Below are 23,820 nucleotides of genomic sequence, written 5' to 3'. Positions count from 1 at the left end.
GGGGTTGCTATCCTCCCCTGGCTCTATTGGGGGGAGTAAGCTCTCAAATCTGGGGAAGTCCCTACCAATTAAGACAGGGTAGGGGAGCCGGGGACCACCCCTCCAGTCACCCTGGTAGTATTCCCCTGGATCTCAATCCGCACCGGGATTGTGGGGTAAAAATTTACAGGGCCATGAACGCATGTTACCCCTGTGTTTTTGGCCCAGGTTAGTTGGTCTTGCCCCACCAACTTCCCAGAGACCAGAGTGACAGCACTCCTGGAATCTATTAATGCTATGGTCTCAATACCATTCATTTTTACTGATCTTGTATACCAATGCGAGGTCATTGTGACCCCTACCAAGCTGATTAGGCCACATTGCTCTCAGTGATCCCCCAGATTACATCACATAGGCTCTTCCTTGTTGGGTCATTGGGCTGCTATATGCCCCAATTCCCCACACTCGTAACACCACCCCCTTATTCCGGTTGCCGCCCTCTTCCTGGGGCTATTTGGCTAGCCCCCCCCAGTCCTCTCTTCCCAAACCCCCAGGTCCCTTCTTGGCCTCAGGCCATTCCTCGGTATCTTTCCTCCCAGTTATGATTCTCCTGGAGTTCTCGACAATCAGGGGCCTTGGGTTTGGGACTGACTTCCTGGTTTGCCGTGTCTCACTCCCTGGGGTCTGGAACAGTTCTCAGGCTGCCAGCTGTCTTTCCACGAGGGAGACCAACTCATCATAGGTGGAGGGGTCATTCTGGCCAACCCAAGCCTGGAGGTAGCCCCCTCATATACCAGTCCAGTACCAGGAGCTCCAGCATCTTCTCAGAGCTGAGGGCCTCAGGGCACAGCCATTTCCGGGTCAGATGGATCAGGTCAAACAATTGCGATCAGGGTGTCTTGTCCTCTGTATACTGCCACTCATGGAACCTCTGGGCTTGCAACACTGTCGTTACTCCAGATCTGGCCAGGATCTCTGCCTTCAGCTGGGGGTAATCTGCTGCAGTCTCCACGGCCATATCGTAGTAGAACTTCTGCGCCTCCCCACACAGGAGCAGGGCGAGGATACCAGACCACTGATCTCGGGACCAGGCCTCCTGCAGGGCTGCTCTTTCAAAAGCCAGGAGGTATGCCTCCACATCATCCTCCCGTGTCATTTCTGTAGGCAGTGGCTGGCCCATCTAGTCTGGGTCCCATCGCAGTTACGGTTCAGCTCCATAAGGGCCTTCATCTGGTTTACCAGCTCTTGCAGCAGGGCTCGGTCCTGGGCAGCCTGACTCATCAACGGACGATTAGTCTCCTGCTTCATCCGAGTCACCTCCTGTTGGGTGGGTGCTTGTACCCGGGTAGCCTCCTGCTGGGCTGCAGTGGCCTGTATTAGGGCCTTGACCACATCATCTATCTTAGGGACGGGAGGGTTTTGGCTAACCCTGGTTTAAGTCCCCAGCACGTAGATCCCACTTCTGACATTATGTGTGGCAAATTGCCGGCACTACTATGATGGGTCTCACGCTTTCTCTTCTTGGATGGGGGTTCAGGGCACCGTTTCTCGCCCCTGTACTGGGGTATTAACGGCCCCACTAGTGTCCTAGAGGAGGGGAGTGGAGAGGGAGGGACCCGGGCCCACCCTCTACTCTGGGTCCCAGCCCAGGGGCCCTAGGGATAGCAGTAAAATGCTTGAACTAGCGGTTCCTTTCCCTGGGCTACTTCCCTCTCCTGCCCTTGCGCTTCTGGGGCTTCCTGCTCTCCCTCTGCACAAACCAGGTGTCCCTTTACCTAGGGTCTTGGTCTTCTTAGCCCACCGCAGCACTTCTCCAAACTCTCCTCTGCTTCCCTCCAAACTGCTCTCTGCTCCAACACCAATCCACTCTGCTTCAACTCCTCCTCTTGTCTGATTGAAGCAGGGGGGTTTTATCATGTGACTGGCTTCAGGGGCTTTAATGAATTTATAGCAAACTTTCTTCCCTCTACAGGGAATAAGGCTCCCTTCTAACACTCTCCTGCTGTCCTCTGGCCATGCTATATCACAAAAGTAAATATCCTTAAGTCAATTAAACATACTGTTGCTATTCCTTTGCTTGTACATTCGTGACAAGCCTAATTCAAAAGTCATAATCACTTGATTTTGACTAATCCAAGGAGCATTTTTCTTATATTACAAGTGTCTTGTAAGGTATCAAATGAAAGCTGGTAACACACTGGTAATTAATATCATTGTGAAAGCATGTATATTAATGCTGTATGAAGAATTATGAATACTTACTGATAAGCTTTAAAATTTGTAACCAAAGAGAGGGAGAAACAGATTTTCTTCCAGATAGGAGGGAAGGTAGTTATCTCCGGTAATGGCTGTGAGTGTCCAGTGATGAGCTGCACAATGCAGAGAAGCACTCTTCCAAAGGGTTTGGGGACTAGGGTGTATCCAGAGTCTGTATCCGCAAAAAGAAAAGGAGTACTTGTGGCACCTTAGAGACTAACCAATTTATTTTTTAGGGTGTATCCAGTGTCTCCTGTGAGGCTAGGAGAGCTGGCAGAATTCTAAGGCGTTTTGGATGCCTGGCTGACAAACTGGGGTTACAGGTAGCACTGCAAATCTGCGTATATCCACGGACCATGTTTGTGAATCGGATGCAGGTACAAATTTTGTATCCATGCAGGGCTCTAGTTACAGGGAGCTTTCATCAGATTAACACTAACAAATCTGTTTTGCTAAGGCAGAGAGGTAACAAGGTCACCTATAGTTCTGGATGGCCCTGAGAAAGCGTCACAATTGTAGACCTGCCCTGAAGACACGCTTTTGGGAATGAAATACATTGTTTAAAAAAGGCTTAGCATTAAGGTGTTTTCTCTAAACAGCACTTACTGGGTATCAACCAATAGGCACAACATACGTTCTCTAGGCCGGGTGTAGTTACTGGTTAGACTAGCAGCGTTGTGTAACCCAAAGTTATGGATGGGGGAGACAGAAACTTCCTCTGGCCTATATTTATATAGCAGTCAATGATGAATAACTGTTTATGACTACCCAACAGTTTGCAAGTGTTTGTATTTGATATAAACGTTCTTTACCTGAAACTCTGTTTTTTGCTTGGTGAAATACAAAGGTGTAACTGGAAGGATTTCTGTAAGGGGTGCTAATGGGGCCTTAGAGAAGGTAGGATTAACTGAGCCTCCCTACTGTCCAGTGTGAAACTAAGCCCATGCAAAACACTTGTCTGCTCTGCTTCGTTAATGTGCATATGCTGGCTGCTAGCCACAGTGGTGTGTGTTGAGTGAATGCATAGTTAGTAATTGAGCCCCATCCACTGGGGAAAGAATTTCTGTGGTGACTTCATCAGTGGTGTCCAGGCAGAGTCTACAGTCCAGTGAAATCTGGTACTTGTGGAGAATTTTATTGCATAGCTCCCCAAACAAGATGAAATAATTCAGCCAATCTAGATATTCACTAGACAAATCTATGCATTCTGGAGCAGCGTCCAACTCCGGCTGGGTGAATTCTGGGCTGTAGGAGCAACATGGAGTGCAGAGCAGTGTTTGGACTGGAAAGAACAAGTGTAATTTGCTTAAAAGCTCCTGGCAGTTTCTCAAGTTCTGAAAGGCTGTAAAGGCTCAGAATTTCCTGCCTTGCTTTAATTAGACTGAATGGCCAAAAGGCATCATATTAATGCAAAGCTGAATCTGATACAGGAGGGTGAGAGCTGCCCGCTTGGTTTTTCTGTGTATGGACAGGTTCTGTTTGCTGCTTATGACTGTAGGTTGCATTTTAACATAAGTAAAGTGTTACTCGTAAAGGTAGTGCCAAGGATCTTTGCAGGTGATAGAAACCCTTTCAGGCTTAAAGGTACATGACCAAGACATTAAAAAAAAAAATCCTTACCTAGGTTAATCCCGTGGGGTTCTGCATGGGTTTGGGCATGGATCTCTGCGGATCCGATTACAGAGTTGGGGCTGAAATTTTAAAAATCAAATGTGCATTTTCATTTAATAATATTGACAGATAATTCATCCAGCACGGTGGTTGCAGCCAGCGGCAGTGACACCAGAAGTCCAGTTAGAATTGCACTTAGGTTTTAGATGCATTGTGAGGTTTGTGCTGTGAAGCTCTGTTCCTCTCCTTCAGACATTTAGCTTGCTTGGCAGAATGGAATGGGCACTGGGAGTGGGAGGCAGTGGGGGCCTAGTGGATAACCCACCAGACTCGGACTCTGGAGATCCAGATCCAGTCTCAGCTCTGCTACTGTCCTTCTGGGCAAATCACTTCACCTCTGCCTCAGTTTCCCCATCGTTAAACTGGGCCTAATGATATGGCCCTCCTTTGTAAAGCACTTTGAGATCTACTGATGAAATGCACTGTGTAAGAGTAGTGTGTTCATATTGGTGTCTCTTATCCTCTGTTTGTACTAACTTCATATAAACTTGGAAATACCATTTTCCTGCCCTGTGTTCAGGGTGAGCTGGACCTTTGCCCGTTCCGTCTCTGCAGGCGCTTTTCCTTTCCTTCTGTGAGTGCAGTCCTGTGCTTCACCCCATTTCTGGACTGGATTGACCAGGCGACAGCCCCCCGGGTTACCAGCTGTATCACCACAGCTGCTAACAGGAGTCTCTTTGGGAGCTTGTGATGGGTCTGAAATCTCAGTGACTTGGGACAGCTTCAGACATGTCTGAGCTAAACGTAGCCTTTCATTGCCAAGGGAAGTAGGCCCCACCTGACCCAGGCCTCCCACAACATTGGGGCTCGGCAAGATGGTCTAACTGTACAGCTTCAGCCTGGCGCCTGGTCTGTGTGTCCCTCAGCTCATAGGCAGCCTTCTGTCCTATTCAAAGTCTGCGCTGCAACGCTTGAACCTGGTCAACCTGCAGTTCACAGGTGGGGCCAGCCAGAGCCTTGGTCAGGAATGTGGTGGGGCTACTGTTAAAGGAGCTGACACCTATATTGGGGTTAACTGTCTGCCTTCCTGCAACCCTCCGGAGCCCACCAGGACCGAGTTAACCCTTAATGGTCCATAGAGCCACCACCCACTCAGAATCGAACAAATGGAGGTTCATACAACACTCCAAATAATAGAGCTCTCACATTCTTCACACTTCTTACCCACAGGTAAAGGGGCCTCGTCTGTATTACTGTGCAGCCCATGTTGGTGGGCCAGGAATAGCTCCTGGCTAGGAACCCCAGCACTTTGGGCTGGACTTCTCCTTAGGTTGCTGCCTCTGAACCTCACTCGTGGCATTCCCCTTCTCTGTTTTTTCCACCTCTGGCTAGTAAATTTAGTCCTCTTGGGAATTTTGGTTAAATCGTCCAAGGCCTCTTCCAACAAGACTACGATGGGCTATGTTATGAGCCTTAACAGTCAGTCATGTTCTCCTAATCTCGTCACGGAGGTTGAGTGTCTGTCTGAGCAGCACTGAGCTAGCAGGGCCAGCAGGCAAAGGGTTAAGATACTAAACAGAGCTCCAGGTGTTTGCACATAATCTAAATGATATGATCTGTTCAAATGCCAGCCCAGCCGGTATCACTCCCCGCCCACATCACCAACCAATTAGCCATCCCAACCGTCAAACAGAGGAAAATAAAGTACCCCACTAGCCCCACGTTCCAGGGGATTGATGGGCCTTGCAGCTCTTCCAGGTGCTATACAAGGAGTGTTCTGGACCAGAGGGGACTGTCATATCCAAAGCTGAGGGTGCCTTGCAGAAAACATCCTGCTGCCAGTGCCAGTCCCCTCCCAACCCAGGGGGCTGAACGCTTGGGTGCCTCAGGAGATCATTTCTCAATGCTGTGCTGGTTGTGCCAAGGCCGCCGCCGCCTACACAGACAATTCTTGTGCAACCACTTCATTTTGGAAGCAGTCTCCTAGGCCTGATCTACGCGGTGAGGCTGCACCGATGGCAGTAAACTGGCTTCTGAGGCCTGGTGTGCACACAGACCTGCCCTGTTTAACTAACACCGTGTTTTAGATTGACTTTTAGTTAAACAGCTGCAAGTCTGTGTGTAGAGTGTGCCTGACTCTACTTGGTGAAATCCATGCGACTCCCTTGTGTGGAAAGTTTCGCTGGTTTGAGCGCCCACACAAGGGGATTGCCTGGACTTGAAGGGGGTTCAGAGCCAGTGCAGGTAAAGCAGTGTCTTTTTGTGTGTAGTCCAGGCTGAGCCTGGCTGCGGTGCGTTCTGCTGTTCTGCTTGCACTAACGCTCCAACAGGAAAAGCGTTGCCAAATTTGTCAAAACTTCTAGGAACTACTTCCGTGCCAAACCTCCCTACAAACTGTGATGTTCAAATCAACTTCCGCTCCCCCCAAACAGAAACCTCTGTGTTCGTTATCACGAGGAAAGAAGATGTCAGGCTGACTGCTGGGAGTGGGCAGAAACAGGCCTTTTGGCAAGACTCCGAATGAAGAGTACTCCCTTCATTTGTCACTGTAGAAAGCCAGAGCACCTCAGAAGTCTGCTTAAATAACTGGTGTGTATTGGGTTGGGGAGAGGCAGGAGATGTGGAACCTCAGCATTAGTAGATGAGGAAGGGGGAAAATCTCCCCATTAGGAGAGGGCTCGTATTAGATCTTGTCCCTAACTAATTTGAGACCTGTCCTTGAGTTTAGCAGACAGTAATCCGCTACAGTAAGTTCCATTCCTTTGTGCAGTCTATGAGAGAGCTTCTGCATCAAACGGAGTGGCTGTCTCCCATGACGTGTATTAAACACCCACTTTAATCTGATCTGTTTCTGGTTACTCTTTGTATGGCCTCTAGGGCTTCCATCCAGGCTTAATGTTTTGTGCTAATCCCCATTTTCTGTGGGACCATTTTTTAGGACTCACTCCACCCACAGAAAAGTCTGTCTGTTCTGCATCAATACTGAACAATAGGCCAGTGTTTCTCTGTTGCGCTTGCCAGGGAAAATAACCTTCTCCCTTTATCTATTGGTTGTTCATTTCATCATAATCTTAAATGATCCCTATTAATGCATTTTGCAGAGGATTTTAGCTGAATGTTTCAGCCCATCTTCTTAGGTTATGATTAGGAATGTGGGCCCATTAGAGACACAAGTTTTTCCCAGACTCTAGCATTACTGTTACATTGGCTACTCCTGCATCTCTCGTCCATCTTGGCTGGGGAAATCATGTCTCAAGCAGCTTCATTTGGTATTTCAAGTAATTAAATTGTAGCTCTGTATAGGGGGTTGATAAAAGCCTTTCTGATCCCCCTGGGTTGGATACTATCCCTCAGAGCATTATAGACTGGTTAGGGGTATATCACAAGGGCTACAACCTGGTCTCCAGCAGATTAGCGGTTGATTCCAGCTTGTCCCCTCTGCTTGTGCCTGTGTTCAGGGAAAGGGCTACTGAGAGAGCGGAGGGATGACCACCTGAACACTCCCAGGTCCAGGCACTGGCTTGGTCCCTAGGCTACGGAGCATTTTCCAGTTACCACATTTAGACTTGATTATAAAATTTCTGTGGTGCCAACCAAACCTTCCTGAAGGTTCCCATGTCTGCACTGTTGAGTCATGCCTCAGGCCAGGAGCTGGCTTTCTGGCTTCCCATGTGAGCTTTCTGTTGTGCAGTTGTGTACCTCAGGCCTCTTTCAGCATTTCCTGTCCAAAGGCTGCGTACTTCCCTCTTGCATTTATAACTGGGTTGCGTTTTCCTTCTCTCGTGCCTTCCTTCTCTCGTGCCAGCTAAAGGGACGCTGTCAGTACAGTCAGAAAAGGTTCCCCTCCCCGCCCCCATAGGACAGTTTGTCTCAGATTTCCCAGCTACTTCATGCTGAGCATTTGACAGGATTGGGTATATGATCAGAGTGACAGTTTCCCTGCGGAATTGGTCACTTTCTTGTGCTGTCACCCAGTGCAAGGGAGTGAAAAACGTGCTACAAATCATATCTTCCTGTATTGTAAAACCCCACGGTTGGCAGAGGGCCTAGATTTCAATTTAGCGGCAGTGTCTAAACCTCATGGCTTTGAGGCTAACTTGTCATTTTCCACCCTAGCTTTGTTTTCCAGCTGGCCAGAATAACAGCCTTCGTGACTGCCCAGAGCATTCAGGCAAGATTTATTTTCAGCTGTTGGCCCATTGGATTTGTAACTCCATCCACACAAAGTGTGTGTGTATCCAACCTTGTCACACAACCTGGGAACAGGACTTCCCTGTCCCTCATTCCCTGGTAGCTAGAGAACACCCCTTCCAAGGGGTCCTTCCTCCCATGGGAGCTCGCCCTTCCTTCTCCACACCCTCCTGAAATCGCTTCCTCCCTTGTCCCCAGCCACCAATGTAATGGTGTCTCCCTAGGAGTTCACATATGGGCCTCCCTCATATAGGGTGGGGAGCAGGCAGAAGGCCACAGAGCTGGCCCTGGCTGGGCCTCTGCCTCTAGCTCAGCGGTTCTCAACCTGCGGGCCTCATGCAGCCCAATTAGCACACAGCTGTGGCCCAGCTCAGTTCAGCTGTGTGCTAAAGGCCACGGGGGCTCCGGGTCCTGGCTCCTCGTGGCGGGCTCCAGGACCCGGGCTGCTGGCTGCTGCCGGGGCCCACCTTGCGGGCTCAGGGTCCGGGCTGCCACCCAACCCCACACAGCAGGGTCCAGGGTTGCAGCGGGATGCCGGCTGCTGCACAGCCCTGCACGGAGGGGTCCAGGGTCAGGGTCAGGGTCTCTGGCCCCACACCTGGCTCTCCGCACTTGGCCCCACTCTGTGGAGTGGTCTGTGGCTGGAGAGCGCTGGGCACAGGGGTTTGTGGGGAGCGTTAGGTGGGGGGCACTGTGGTTCTCTGCCTGCAGCCCAGGTAACACTTTGCGGCCTACAATGATAAGTAGGTTGCTCTAGCTGGTGTGTGCCCTCCCCCTGGTACTGTTGGCCAAAGAGAGATGGGGGAGATGCTTTCAAAGGCTCAGTCTGGCTGCTCTACCCTTACGTTGGCTTCCTGCTGGGCTCTGTCTGGGCCCCCAAACATGGCTATGCCTCGGGCTGCTGCACCTCCCTTGGGAGACTGACTGTCCCAAAAGCCTGGCAGATCTCCCTATCAGGAACCTGTTCCTTTGCTCAGCTTCATCTTGTTACTCCTCATCCTTCCCCCACCCAGCCTGAGCAACCCCTCTCTCCTTACACCTGCTTATCAGTGACATCTCCCTCAGACCTGATCCCTGCTGATAAAAGCCATGGCTGCTTGTGGAGTATAAACACTGGGCTGGGGCTGTCTTTAACCATTGCTCAAGCAGGTTTCACAAACAGTAGCTTACAAGGTAATCTAAGGGCTTGTCTACACTGACACTTTACAGCACGGCAACTTTCTCGCTCAGGGGTGTGAAAAAACACCCCCCCCCCCGAGCGCTGCAAGTTTCAGCTCTGTAAAGTGCCAGTGTAGACCGTGAACCAGTGCTGGGAGATGGGTGGTATGCCACGACTACCGCTTTAACCTTGCCAGTGAAGGCACGCCCTAAGGTGCACTGAGATGTTGACCTTTATTCCTGTGACTTATTTTGGGGTAGGTTCCTGGCTTCCCCTCTCCTGGTGTGAGCTGCCCATGCTAGGTGAGGCAGTAGTCCCCATGCTCTTCTGCACACACCACCTTTCCTCACATCCCGGGGACCCCTCCAGACGCCTCACCAGCGCGTTTGTCACCCCGCCAGTTGGTGCAGACGAAGCCAGCACTCCATGACTGAAGAATGCTGCAGTGGAGGTGGCTGTGGAGAAGGGGCTCTGTGCTTGCCCTGTGCTGGAGGGAGAATGGGTGTCGAATGCTAACTGCTTTGCGGCCTTCGTTGCCCGCGTGCCGTATTCAAGAGCTGTGTTAAACCAATCAGACCTGGGGCTCTGGGGCTGGGATGCTGCGTGAGTCAAATAACAGAGGTCCTTGGCTCCTCCAGCTCTAGGACTCTGCAGCAGATTAAAAAACCTCAGCTAATCAAACCAGCCCCTGCCCCATAATGAGATCTCCCAGGCTTCTACGGATCATCTTTTTATAATAGATCCTTCTTTAATCCCTCACTAAGGGATGGCTTTTCCCCACCTCTCCCTGGGATGGCAGCCATTCCTGTGTACCTCTTGCTCCCTGCTGGCCACAACTCATCCACCAGAGTGGTCCCATACTGCTTTATTGATACCTCAGCCTTTAACGCCTCCTCTGCTTCACTCCTCTTGCGGCATACTTCCGGGAGTGGCTGCTGTGCTGCAGCTGCTCAGAACCTGGCGGCCGGTTTGCTGAATTGGGTTAGCTGCCGGGAGCGCATTGCAGGCATGCTCTGGAGAGCTCGCCGGCTCCCTCCTCCCCTAAAACATAGTGTGCTGAGAAGGAGGTAAGAGCCCTATGGAGCTTGGCACCCGCTTCTTTGTCTTCCTTCTAATGCACCAATATGTTATTTGACACCTGCTGATGTGCTCTGGCTAATGGTTCCTGGGGGTGGCTATCTGGGGGCCGCTAGATGGGGATCTTCACTAGAAGGCCCTTGACTCTCAAAATCATTTTCCTTTTTGGAAACCTGAGTTCAGAGCATAGTTCAAAGCTGATGTGCTCCCTGAGGCAGCTGCCTGAGCGTCTCCCAGGGCAGTCTTTTGTGTGTGTGTTCCAGGGACATGAGTATCTTTAGTTTGGTCAGTCACTAACTTTGTAGTGTAGAGTCAATCAATCATTGAAACTGAATTCTGCAGGGGCTCTGTAGGCAGACTGTGTGTGTGTGTGTGTGTGTGTGTGTGTGTGTGTGTGTGTGTGTGTGTGTGTGTGTGTGTGTGTGTGTGTGTGTGTGTGTGTGTGTGTGTGTGTGTGTGTGTGTGTGTGTGTGTGTGAGAGAGAGAGCGAGAGAGAGAGCGCACTGCCCTCTTGGCCAACACACCCAGACTGTAACAGGGACCTCCAGAGCTAAAAGCATGACCTGACCTGTTACAGCTTGAGCTAAAGAACTGTGCCTCTGTAGCTAGGGGCTGTAATGGTTCGTATCCTCTGTGGATCAGGCACAGAGGGGCCCTGTAACACACACCATTGGGTTACATATGCACATGCAGCATGGGAATTCCTAAACCATGGGATCGGAAGCCCTGTGTTACGTAGCTATGACTCTCTCAAGGGCTTGAAAGTGTTAAATCTTCATGCTGTGATCCATGTGGTGTCATAAAATTATGAAGTAACAGTTAAATGCCAGGATTCAAACTGTGCTGTGGTTTGGAAAAGTGTCCGGTCCAAATGGCATTTCATAGCTGTATTTAATTTAGTAAAGTATTTCAAGGAGCTTTTGTTTCTCCTTTGTAACAATTTTGAAAATTGGTTCTTGACTTATAGTTTTAAAGAAGACGCTGTTGGTATTTGTGCAACCTTTTGTGTAGAGATGGACCCATACCAAACCAACAGCCCTAACATTATGGGGAGGGTATTCTTGACGTTTAAATTTTGCACCTCAAACCCATCACAAGGCCTGAGGCTCTCATTCTCGAGGCAAGTGAAACCCTATTAAACACTGAGCAGATGAAGCTAATTCTTATCAAAGGATTTAAAAAAACAAACAAACCCCAAAAGAAGCAGAAGTGCATGCTGAGGCTTTGATCCTGCCCAGTCTTTATTCTTCACCCCCCAGTGTTTCACTTGTTGTACCATGCACTCATTAAAAAAATAAATAACTTTAAAATTACAAGGCCGAGTGCTGTGTCTTGGGAAGTCAGAGTGATCCACACATTAGGAAAATGCTTCTCGGAGCACAGTGGCCAGTAGCTGCTCTGCTCCTGGGGGACTGGGTGAATTTTCTGTGGGATTAAGAGTGACAATTCGACATACTGGCCCCACGGCAAAGGGGACTGGTACATTCCATGCAGTCGCTATGTGTGGGGGATGCGTTCTAGTGGGACTCTAATACGTACAGCGAGGCAAGGTATTCGGAGGCAAAGGTGAGGGTAGTTCACACTGGAAGGCATCTCTCTTTTCTTTTTTTTTTTCTTTTTTTAAAATGAGATTACAGGTTGATAAAGGTACTAGTGTTGAAGTAAAATACTTAGACTTCTACAAGGCATTTGACTTGGTACCATGTGACATTTTGATTAAGAAAATTATAAAGATATAAAATTAACCTGGCACACACAACGTGGATTAAAAGCTGATGAAGTGATTGGTCTCAAAATATAATTGTAAATTGGGAATCATCATTGAATGGGTGTATTTCTAGTGGGCTGCCGCAGGAATTGGTTTTGGCCCTCTGCTATTTAACATGTTTATGATCTGGAAGTAAACATAAAATTATCACTGATAAAGTTTGCAAGTGAAACACAGATTGGGGGAGTGGTAAACTTGTCACTGATAGAGCAATTTGGATCATTTGGTAAGCTGGGCTCAAGCAAACAGTATGTGTTTTAATATGGCTAAATGTGTACATCTAGGAACAAAGAATGTAGATCATACTTAGACAATGGGGGGCTCTATTCTGTTAAGCAGCAACTCAAAATGATTTGGGGGTTGTGATGGATGATAGCTGAACGCTGCTGTGACCAAAAGGGCTAATGCAATCCTTCGCTGCTTAAACAGGGGAATCTCAAGCAGGAGCAGAGAAGTTATTTTACCTCTATTTGGCACTTGTGTGACTGCTGCTGTAATCCTGTGTTCCATTCTAGAACATCATTTCAAGAAGGTGTTGATAAATTGGAAAGGGTTTAGAGAAGAGCCACAAGAATGCGTAAAGGATTAGAAAACATATCTTATAATGGTAGATTCAGAGCTCAGTCTATTTAGCTTAACGAAGAGAAGGTTAACAAGTGACTTGATCACAGTCTGCAAGTACCTACATGGGGAACAAATATTTAATACTGGGCTTGTCAAGGTTCCTTCCCCACTCTGAACTCTAGGGTACAGATGTGGGGACCTGCATGAAAACCTCCTAAGCTTACTTTACCAGCTTAGGTTAAAACTTCCCCAAGGTACAAACTATTTTACCTTTTGCCCTTGGACTTTCGCTGTGTGACGAAGTGGGACTGTTCTTAATGGTTTCTCTGAATAGTGTGGGGTGCCTCAGTTTCCCCTATGCAGTTCTTAAGTATCTAGGGGGTGGGGTAAGGGTGTATGATCATTGCAGAGCCCTAGAGGGCAGGTGTGTGCAGGGGTCTGGACACAGAGAATGGCCAACACCCTGTTTCCTGGCAACTGATGGCCTGGGCCCTTCCCCCCTGCGAGGTGAGAGCTAAAGGGTTGGAGAACAAAGGAATCAGGTGACCTCCTGGCCCGGGAAAGGAACAACACCCAGAGGAGGAGGGGCTGGAGAGATTTTCAGTTTGGGGCTGGCTGGGACATGGAGTGAAGTGCAGACGTGGTTGTCTGGCTCACTGCCCCCCAAAATGGACCCAGCTGAGGGGTCCGATTCTCTGCACCTACAAGCTCTGTGTTAGACCATGTTCCTGTAGTCTAATAAACCTCTGTTTTACTGGCTGGCTGAGAGTCACGTCTGACTGCGAAGTTGGGGTGCAGGACCCTCTGGCTTCCCCAGGAGCCCCGCCTGAGCGGACTCGCTGTGGGAAGCGCACGGAGGGGCAGAGGATGCTGAATGCTCTCAGTTCAGACCCAGGAAGGTGGAATTTGTGTGAGCTTTGTGTCCTGAAGACAGGCTGCTCACAGAAAGGAGACTTCCCCAGAGTCCTGACTGGCTTTATGGGGAGCAGTTCCAGAGCATCACCCAGGGACTCCGTGACACGCTGCCACCACCAAACGTCTAACCAGTTTTATTTTATTAGGAAAGAGCCTGTTTGGAAACGTCTTTCCCCCCAAAATCCTCACCAAAACCTTGCACCCCCCTTCCTGGGGAAGGTTTGATAAACCTTGCACCCCCCTTCCTGGGGAAGGTTTGTGGTCACCAATTTGCATAGGTGACCACAGACCCAAACCCTTGGATCTTAAGAACAATGAAAAAGCATTGAGTTTCTTAAAAGAAGAATTTTAATAGAAGAAAAAGTAAAAAGAATCACCTCTGTAAAATCAGGATGGTAAATACCTTACAGGGTAATTAGATTCAAAATGTAGAGAATCCCTCTAGGCAAAACCTTAAGTTACAAAAAGACACAAAGACAGGAATAGCCATTCCATTCAGCACAGCTTATTTTCTCAGCCATTTAAACAAACAGAATCTAACGCATATCTAACTAGATTATTTATTAAGTTCTAAGACTCCATTCCTGTTCTGTCCCCGGCAAAAGCATCAGACAGACAGACCCAGACTCTTTGTTTCTCCCCCACTCCAGCTTTGAAAGTCTCTTGTCTCCTCATAGGTCATTGTGGTCAGGTGCCAGCGAGGTTATCCTAGCTTCTTAACCCTTTACAGGTGAAAGTGTTTTTCCTCTGGCCAGAAGGGATTTTAAAGTGTTTACCCTTCCCTTTATGACAGGGCTCTTCAGTCTAGCAGAGAAAGGTCTAACCCGACCCAGTGTCTGGAAGTTGAAGGTAGACAAATTCAGACTGGAAATAGGCTGTAAAATTTTAACAGTGAGGGTAATTAACTCTTGGAACAAGGGTTGCTGTGGATTCTCCATGGTGGGCAATTTTTAAATGAAGATGGGCTGTTTTTCTAACAGATCTGCTCTAGGAATGATTGTTGGGAAGGTCTCTGGTTTGTGTTGTACAGGAGAGGTCAGGTTAGGTGATCCTAATGGTCCCTCCTGGCCTTGGCATCTCTGGATCTGTTTCCCAGTTCTGGCTCTGTAGCTGCCTGCCAGGATTGCAGTCTCCACACTGCTCTGACCCTCTGCAGAGTGCAGGGTGGGAAGTGTAATCTGTTCTCATTGGCTGCTGCATCATGGTGTAGTGATCGGCTCATCTTACCCCAGCAGACACCACCCTCGCCTGAAACAAATGGGCTTCTTTGGAGTTTGTTGCCAGGGAGGGAGCGTGTAGGGGGCTGCTGATGTAATAATGTGTTAATGGCACAGGAAATAAATGCAACCAAGTAACACTTGAGGCAGGAAGCCAAGCCATCCTGGAACAATCCCAGTGAGCACTGAAGTTCAGTAACTATTGAGGGAGGATCCTAGGGCTTTACTCGCTTGCTGAGCCTCCCATCCCCTTGTGGGGTGACTGTTGTACATACTCCCTGATAGGCAGCATGTGGCATACTTTACCCCAGACAGCTTGGGGCAGGGGAGCAGACGCGCTGCTTGCTGTGTCCTTGGCTAAAGCAAACCTGCCCTGCTGGCCAGGACAGAATTCTGCTGGCACTGGAGCATGCTGTGCTGTATGTCAGAGCACCCAGCTGCACCTGTGGTCGGGACACGCTCCCTCCTCATGCAACTTGCCCCCCTGTGGGATTCATCTGCTGCGTGTTTCTACTAATGCTCTTCTGAGGGCTGTGTCTAGGTCATGCCCTGTTGCTTGAGTGTAAGTGGAAGAAGCAACTCCCCTTCTCTGTTCTCATTCAGAGAGTCACATTCAGTAGAGGGCTGGATTCAACTTAGTCACTGAGAAACTCCCTGGCAGAATCAAGAATGGAATTCTGGGGCCAAGTTCTTACCTGGTCTAAGCCAGTGCAATCCGTCAAGTCAGCTGAGTTGCATCAGCTTTACCCCAGCTCTGAAGAGTTCCTCGAGTCTCTCTTGACCCTGAAATCCTGTCTACACAAGGGTCACACTCAAATTGCCTAGTTCAAATTACTTGTGTTGGCAATGATGACAACGCTATGCAAGTGGGCTGCCATCTGCTGCCACGGTTAAACCTCCTGTCATCTAAGCTCGCTCAAAGTGGGTCTACACAAGGGTTCCCAGCGTTGCTCGTAGCGGCAGAGCTGAACTGGTCTTAGCAATGGTGGGAAGTGTCTGAAAATTGCCTCTAGTGTTGACAGGGCCCAAGCCTCCTGTGCTAATGATTAGCTCACTTCCCACCCTTCATTTTACTCTCTCCTTCTTGCCGGAGGCCATGCTGGCACCTGTGATCAAGATGGAAATCCATTTTCAGTTGCCATTGATTGAAAGATCTGTTGCCTGTCGCACACCTGTGTGCAGATGGGTGTAGGGCTTGGGCAGCATGTATGCATATACGCACACTTCTGTGGGCACAGCTGTCCTTTCATGTCTAGATGTGGGTGTCCAGGGAGCAGGCTGAGCTAGGGCTCAGCTGCTACCTCTGTAGGCTGTAGATTTTCAGATGCTTTAAACTGCTGGGTCTGTGCTCCCAAGTTAGAATATTCTTTGCTGCACCACGACCGTGCAAGCATTGTTGTTTGGGCAGTGTCCGTCAGGGGAGAGCTCCAGGAGGGCTCTGCTTCCCTGAGCAGGGGGCAGCATGCAGGTATGGTTCTGCCTTCTCCCCAGAGGCACCACTTGTGCTGTCCGGAGCCATGTAGGGTCCATCCTGGATGCAGGTGAGAAGGAGCCGGAGACTCACGATTCTGGAAAGATAACTGAAACTTGTGTGCTGGCAGGATCTGGTAGAGAACTGCTCAGTGCTGTCTCATTGGAAGGGGCCAAGGTTGTATATTCCTTTCCATTGGCGCTAACTCCGGTCAGTGGGGTGGGAAGTCTGCTGGCTGGTATTGTTTGCATCCCCCATGTTAACCCTTTGACTAACCATGAGCCACGCCCCGTGCACTTCACTGGGGTGGCTGCAGCATGTTATCAAATTAAAAACAAATCCCTTGGTGTCTTGCTGTCTTGCCCAGTATGGCAGCAAGCACTTCTCTGGGATGCGGCATTTTGCACTTCTTCTCTCTCTGAGTGACCGCTCTCAGCTTTCATCCCATCATGACACATTCTGAGCCTCTGAATGTGTGCCTTGTCTGTGGCAGGGAGCATTCACATTAGTCAGTGCAGACCCAGTGGGGGCTACAGACAGGGCACTGCAGTGTAGGCGAGCCTTTTAAAAGTCTTTGGGTGCTTCTCCGCATTACCCCAGCAGGCAGGGAACTGGGAAAGAGGGGAGCCTTCCCTGTCCTACTCAGCTCTTTCATTTTGCAGCTGTCCTGGCTGTGGCCGAGTCACCAGTGGTGACACTGGCCTGGATTTCCAGGAGTCCACGTGTGCATGCCCCACTGGGGTGAGCATGTACAAGATGCAGCGCAGCAGATCTGGGCTTTGTTCTCCAACGCATGTGCTCATGATGGGATGCACCGCATGAGTTTCTATGTGGCAGGGGTGCCTTTGGCTCTTGCCATCTGTACTGTTTGTGACCCTCCCCACCCTTGGAGACTGGAAATTCAGTGCTGCTGAGTGAATTCTGATTGCTTCCATTCATGCTGCCGTGTCCTGGAGCTGGGTTTCAGCTTGGCTGTGACTCTGGATTAAATCCTACTGCCATTGCGAGTTTGGCTTGAGGTGAGAAGGGTGGGCTTTGGCCCTTTCTGCTCAGAAGGGCAGCTCATTAGAGACTATAGGCTGTGCTGAGAGCTGCACTGAAGATACACAGCTACTGCTTATCCTTGTAAACCTCTCCGAATGAATCTTGATTTCTGTTTTTGCAGGGAAGGGAATGAACCCGGGGATTCCATGGAGATCTCATACAGCGAGTTGATGCACAAGGTCTGCCAATTTGCCAATGTTCTCCGGGAACAAGGTACCTGACTTAACTCACCTTTATGCTGCTCTGATGTGGGAGGTGGTATTGCCTAGGGACGAGGGCACCAGACTGGGACCTGGGTTCCCAGCTTTGCCACGGGCCTGTATTCTGTGCACCCGTTTCCACATCTTTAAAATGGGGCTAAAGATACTAGCCTATGTAAAGTGCTTTGAGAGCTACTGATAAGCACTATACAAGAGCTAGAGATTCTTGTTATTAGATCCATTACTGTGTTTAGTTAAGTTCCTAGCAAGGTGTCGGTTATAACCTACTAGAGGTTTTGATGATAGCACTGGAAGCTGGTTACATTGGTATCTCTTTAAAGGGGCATTGCATAGAGTGGCACCCTGTTGCAGTAACCATTCCAGGTGCCTTACAAAGAACTTAAGTGATTTCAAAAGCAAAGTGTGTGCACACACGCTTGTGCATTTGCATATACATGGCTTGGAAATCGCTGGCATTCATACTGTTGCCATTTCAATATAAAACTTTGAAAGCACTTTTGATTCTTTGGCTTTATACATCGTGATGACAATGCTAGTCAGTTATTACTCTTCAAGCGAATGTCACTGGAAGTCTTCAGTGGGGGCCTTGCATCCGTATTAAACACATTAATGCATACAGGGTTAAACATTCAACCCAGTGGCTCCTGTCAGCTGAGCTTTAAACTGAGAGCTTCTTTGCATGTGGCAGTGACGTTGATTAACATTCTGCTAGCTTGTGGTTTTGTATCCTATTTCCCATCTCCTGTAGTGGTTGTTTCCTATGCTTTCTCTAGGAGCAGCAGGGCTCAGATCTCTGCTAGCCTCATGCCACTGAACTCTTAGCTGTTCCATCCCTGCCGGCATGGGAAATATCTTCTGTTTCTTTTTCACAGGCATAAAGAAAGGAGACAGAGTTTCTATCTACATGCCAATGATTATTGAGCTGGTTGTTGCCATGCTTGCCTGTGCCAGGATTGGAGCGCTTCACTCCATTGTGGTAGGAGCAACTGCTGGGAATTATGCTAAATTCAGAGCCAGTGCTTGGGATATAGATAGTTTTCCTGTGGCGGAGTGACAGAGGGCTGCGAAGAGTTGTTAAGATGGGCAGTGATTACGAGATGGATGGCAGCCAAAATTAAGGTGCCATTTCCTATCCCACTTGCCCTCCCTAAAAGACTTGAGTTTAAAAGTGGAGCAGCTTTTTGCTTTGCTCTGCGAGCTGTATTGTGGTAGGAGTCTGGAGGGGGCCATCACCTTGCCCTTCTCCAAAGGGAGCCTCAGGTATTTGACTGGCCCACTGGAGCCCAGTGCACCTCCTGGCCCTCTGGCAGTATCCATTAGTGCATGTAGGCTCTCTGTTGCCTTTTTGAATCCTGTAATTCCCAGCATTTCAGCATCCTTTGCTGCTGAGTTGAATGTGTTCTTTTGTCAGTTTGCAGGTTTCTCAGCAGACTCCCTTTGCGAACGGATTCTCGATTCCAATTGTTCTCTCCTCATTACGGCAGGTAAAATACTCCCCTCTGCCTTGCAGGTCCATAACCACAGCGTTAGCTATGGAAATACGTTATTTTTAAAACTAGATTAACTATTAATGCAGGGAAAATATATTCCTGCAAATGGGAAATTCTGTTCAGATGGGGTGGGGGAAGGAGTTGTTTCTGAATAGAATTGCCAGTTCCGGGCTACGTTCTGCTGGCAAATATGCTTTAGTAACGGTTTCCCCTTTCCTGATAAACAGCAGAGAATTAAAAGCAGCCTGTGCACTTTGCTCAGTGGCTTGTGTTGCTGCCAACTCTTCATAGCAAGTGTATTTTCAAAAACTAACTTTGCGTCACCTTTTCTCTTTGAAATAAATTGGATGCTCCTTGATGCAGTTTCCCAGATGCATCATTTATGTGGTGCCCTCCCACCCCTCCAGGAAACAGTAGCATTTAGAATAAATTCAGTAATGTGTTGCTACACATCTTAATTTGTAAAGCAAGATGTCAGTCTGTCATAAATATAAAGGGAAGGGTAACAACCTTCCTGTATACACTACTATAAAATCCCTCCTGGCCAGAGGCACAATATCCTTTTACCTGTAAAGGGTTAAGAAGCTCAGATTACCTGGCTGGCACCTGACCAGAAGGACCAATAAGGGGACAAGATACTTTCAAATCTAGGGGTGGAGGGGGGGAAGGTTTTTGTCTGTCTGTGCTGTGTGCTTGCCAGAGAGAGATCAAGAAAGCAAGCAATACAACTCCATTAGAATTAGTAAGTAATAGCAAGGAAATGCGTTAGTTTACTTTTGTTTTGGCTTGTGATTTTCTCTGTGCTGAGAGGAAGGTGTATTCCTGGTTTTCTTATAGTAACTTTAAAGTTTTGCCCAGAGGGGAATCCTCTGTGTTTTAAATCTGATTGCCCTGTGAGATTAACTTCCCTTCTAATTTTACAAAGGTGCTTCTTTTACCTTTTTTCTTTCTAATAAAGTTCTGTTTCTTTTAAGAGCCTGACTGATTTCTCTATTGTCCTAAGACCCAGGGGTTTGGGTCTGTGATCACTTTGTAACCAATTGGTTAGGATATTATTCTCAAGCTTCCCCAAGAAAAGGAGTGTAAGGGCTTGGGGGGATATTTTGGAGGAATAGGAACTCCAAGTGGTCCTTTCCCTGATTCTTTGTTAAATCACTTGGTGGTGGCAGCGTACCCTCCAAGGGCAAAGAGTTTGTGCCTTGGGGAAGTTTTACCCTAAGCTGGTAGAAATAAGCTTAGGGGGTCTTTCATGCGGGTCCCCACATCTGTACCCTAGAGTTCAGAGTGGGGAGGGAACTGGAGTGCAGTGAGATTTGCATATTCGTCCCCTGCCTTTTGTCCAACCATGTTCTCTGTAGCACTGGTTATATTATTAATTGACCAGAGAAATGGGAAAGGCCTATTAGATCGTGCAGTCTGCATTCTGACAATGTAGGATTGTTCCCTACAGAACATTTCCAGGTGTTTTGGTCAGCCTAAATGTGAACCTCTCCGAAGGAGGGGATTTCACCGCTTCCCTTAGAGGAGTCTTCTGTAGTTCAGTTGATCTTGTCAGGCATCCTTTCCTGACACCTGCACCAATATTCTCTTCCCCATTTCGTTTAGTCTCTTCCAGTCATCCTCCCGGAACCATTCATTCCCCTCTTTAATACCAATGACCTTCAAGTATTTGTAGGCTGTCCTGGCTAGTGAGCCAGTTTAATGATTCACTTACTGTTTTGTAGATGCCTTTTATAGAGGTGATAAGCTGATTAACCTGAAGCAGATCGCAGACGACGCCCTGCAGAAATGTAAAGACAAGTAAGTTCCTGTTCTCCTGGGATGAGGGGATCTTGATCAGCGGAGACATCTTTTTGGTATAGGCCTAAGCCTACTAATACCCATTTGGAGAGTGATTAATCCACAGGGTCTGGAAATAAAGTGACCAGCACTTGGAGAGCCCTAATGTGTGCCCAGATATCATAGAATATCAGAGTTGGAAGGGACCTCAGGAGGTCATCTAGTCCAACCTGCTGCTCAAAGCAGGACCAATCCCCAATTTTTGCCCCAGATCCCTAAATGGCCCCCTCAAGGATTGAACTCACAACCCTGGGTTTAGCAGGCCAATGCTCAAACCACTGAGCTATCCCTTTCCCCATACTTATACAACACTGAAAAGACACCTCTTTACATTCAGCTGCTCTTCTAAATGTTCATATTGTACCTTGTGCACCTTACGGGTGTGCAGGCCGTCTGGTCTCGTGTGTAACCTGTGCTCAGTAGCATAGATGGAAGCTGATCTCACCTGGTGCCCTCTGACTGTTTTCTTTTTTGTTTGTTTGTTTGTTTGGCAAAAAGCAAAACAAAAACAACAAAAACCCAGACAATTGACTGAAGTTTTTCCTTTCCAGTTGCCTGGGAAAGCTCCTTCCCTGAGCTGCTAGGAAATACAGTCCAGGGATCTGGCGATGACCCGGGGAAGGGAGATGAGTGGTGGTGGGAGACGTGATGGAGGTGCAGGTCTCACCAGCAGTGGAGTCATGGTGAATGCTGAGCCGTTTGCTGTAGTAGCCTTGCTGTTGGGTTAGGTTTCAGTTAGATGTTGAGGCTGGAAGCTCAGGTGCTCAGTTAGAGGGAGACACACGAGGTGAATCCAATATGACTCCGTGCCCTCCCTGCTCTGCCCGTTAGCTCCTTGAGACAGCAGCTGTGGGAGGAAGCCGGCCTGGGTAACAACACATGCCGTTACTGGTGGAATGATTGTTTTCAGCAGGAACTAATTGCATACAATCAGCATGTTGGCCTCAGAGAGCTGTGCAGCTCCCACGCGCTCAGCCAGTGCAGTGAGAGCCTCGTTCTCTCTACAGCGGCCTGTATAACGGGTCTCTGGCTGTACGGGAGCAAGCTAATGACTCCCCCTTTCCCTTCGCAGAGACTCCCCTCTGAGAAACTGCATTGTGGTCAAGCACTTGGGAAGGGAGGAAGTGGTGTCAGATGGGATATGCAACAAGTCGCCACCTCTGAAGAGGCTGTGCCAGGATGTACAGGTGGGTTCCCGTGGGAAGCTAGGAGGAGGGATTCTCTCATTGCTCTGGGTGTGAGCCCAACAAATCGATCAGTACAACCACCAATGCAATACGTCTCTGGGCTTTTATGTGTTCAGACTCTTCCCTGCTGCGTGTTCCCTCCTCTTGGGATTTATGGTGCAATGTGATCTCTCAAGAACCACCACCCACCCACTAAAATGATTGAATGCCTCTTGGCACCCTGCTGTTTCCTTTAAACTCCCCCCGGCAGCTCCCCAAAAGGAATGGCTGGGGTACCCATGTTGGTGCAAGTTTCCATGAGCTGAGCAGCCCAGGAGCTAGAAGGAGATGTGTTCCTCTCTGGCAGAGGAATTTTCCTTCTGAACGAAAATAGCCACCTCCCCTCCCAGGCACAATGAGAAGTCTTCCTAGAAAGTGCCTATAACCCTGACAGCTGAGTCCGATTCCCAGCCTCGCCTCTATCTCCCTGCCAACAGCATGGGGAGAGGGGGCTGTATCAGCTGAGCAGTGGCTTGAGCTGTGGGTAAATGGGAGCTTTCACTGAGTGGCCTGGGGGCAAACCAAATGCACAGTATTGTAGTAGCTGACTAGAAAGGTCACACAGCTGCAGTTGCTGGGCACGTGACATTTGCTTCTTCAGGCAAGGCACAGGGTCTTGTTTTATCAGTAAATGTCCAGCTATCTCAGAGGCAACCAGAATACAAGGCAGGGCTTTCTCCCATCTGAGAGAAACCAGCTGCCTATAAAATTATTTTAGGGACCCTAGGGCAAGTGTCCTCTCCCCTTGCAGAGGGAGCTGAAAGCAGTGCAGCTTGGCAGGGTGGAATTCTCTATGTGATTAGCAACTTCATTGCATTCTAGAAGATAGCTTGTCTCTCTAGGGGAAGGATCGGGCATGGGAAGTGTAGGTACCACCTTTGGACAGGTCCCTGGGCATCGCCCTGCACAGCCCGACACTTATGCCCTATGGGATTTCAGACTGTTTTTAGCATGTTTCCTGAGTGCAGTCTTGTCTGTTCCCTCTGTGGTGGCGGGAGAGCTCTGTGAAATGTGGCCTTGCTGGGCCTGAGAGCTTGCTGTGATTCTCCAGCACAGCTGAAGGTGGGCTAAGGAGCTTGGGGCCGGATGCCTGGAGAACACTTCAGGCAGGGGTGGAAGCCAGAGCAGTGCAGGAGACTGAAAAAGGAGGGAGATGCTCTGACCATGGTGTCCAAGTATTTGAGGGGGCGTGCAGTCATGCTGTGCACATGCACACTTCAAGAGACATGCTGCCCATCTCTGCCTCCTCTCGCTGGAAGGAGACCACAGCCCACTTGTGGAGATGGAATCCCTCCTTGCCAGTTCCCCAAGATTGCAAAAGCTCCTGTTAGTGCCTAGAGGCTGTTCCTTCTGCCCTGTTTGCTAGGTGCTTTCACAGATCAGTGCCTGTACTGTCCGTCACATCTATGGTAGAGAATCCAGCGGTCCCAAGCGTGACCCGACTGGGTAGGAGACTGAGTGTTGGGAGAGCTGCTATTCCGACATGTCGTCATGGTAACTGACCATTGTAGAAATAGTGGGAATACATTGCAGGTTTGACGCTTGCTCGCTCAAGTGTGGAAAGCAATCTCTCATGCTCCAGGGGGAGGGCTTAGTGAATGCTCCTTGGGGATGTTTTCAAGGTAATGGTCCATATGCACCTTTCAAAAAATGTGTGCACAGCAAATGAGGTATTTGCATGCATGGATGTGCAGGCTCCAGTTTGGATAGGCATGCTGGTGATCTGTGATGGTAGCACTGTTTTGTAGGGGGCAGCATGTCCCCCTCTTGTTCCTGACAATCTGGCCCTTTA

General features: G+C 48.9%; 1 protein-coding gene across 5 annotated transcripts in view; it reads left to right on the top strand.

Annotated features, from left to right (window-relative positions):
- ACSS2 (acyl-CoA synthetase short chain family member 2) overlaps window positions 1-23,820 on the top strand; it is a 79,052-nt gene that overhangs the window by 32,599 nt on the left and 22,633 nt on the right. For all 5 annotated transcript variants that reach the window (XM_073309932.2, XM_078848198.1, XM_073309931.2 and 2 more), the window contains exons 3-7: window positions 17,374-17,465; window positions 18,346-18,449; window positions 18,885-18,957; window positions 20,688-20,763; window positions 21,875-21,989. In XM_073309932.2, coding sequence (XP_073166033.2) covers window positions 17,374-17,465; window positions 18,346-18,449; window positions 18,885-18,957; window positions 20,688-20,763; window positions 21,875-21,989 — 460 coding nt within the window. The remainder of the gene's footprint in view (window positions 1-17,373; window positions 17,466-18,345; window positions 18,450-18,884; window positions 18,958-20,687; window positions 20,764-21,874; window positions 21,990-23,820) is intronic.

Source organism: Lepidochelys kempii, chromosome 13 (assembly GCF_965140285.1).
Source record: "Lepidochelys kempii isolate rLepKem1 chromosome 13, rLepKem1.hap1, whole genome shotgun sequence".
NCBI lineage: Eukaryota > Metazoa > Chordata > Testudines > Cheloniidae > Lepidochelys > Lepidochelys kempii.
This window is presented reverse-complemented; position numbering and strand designations above follow the sequence as displayed.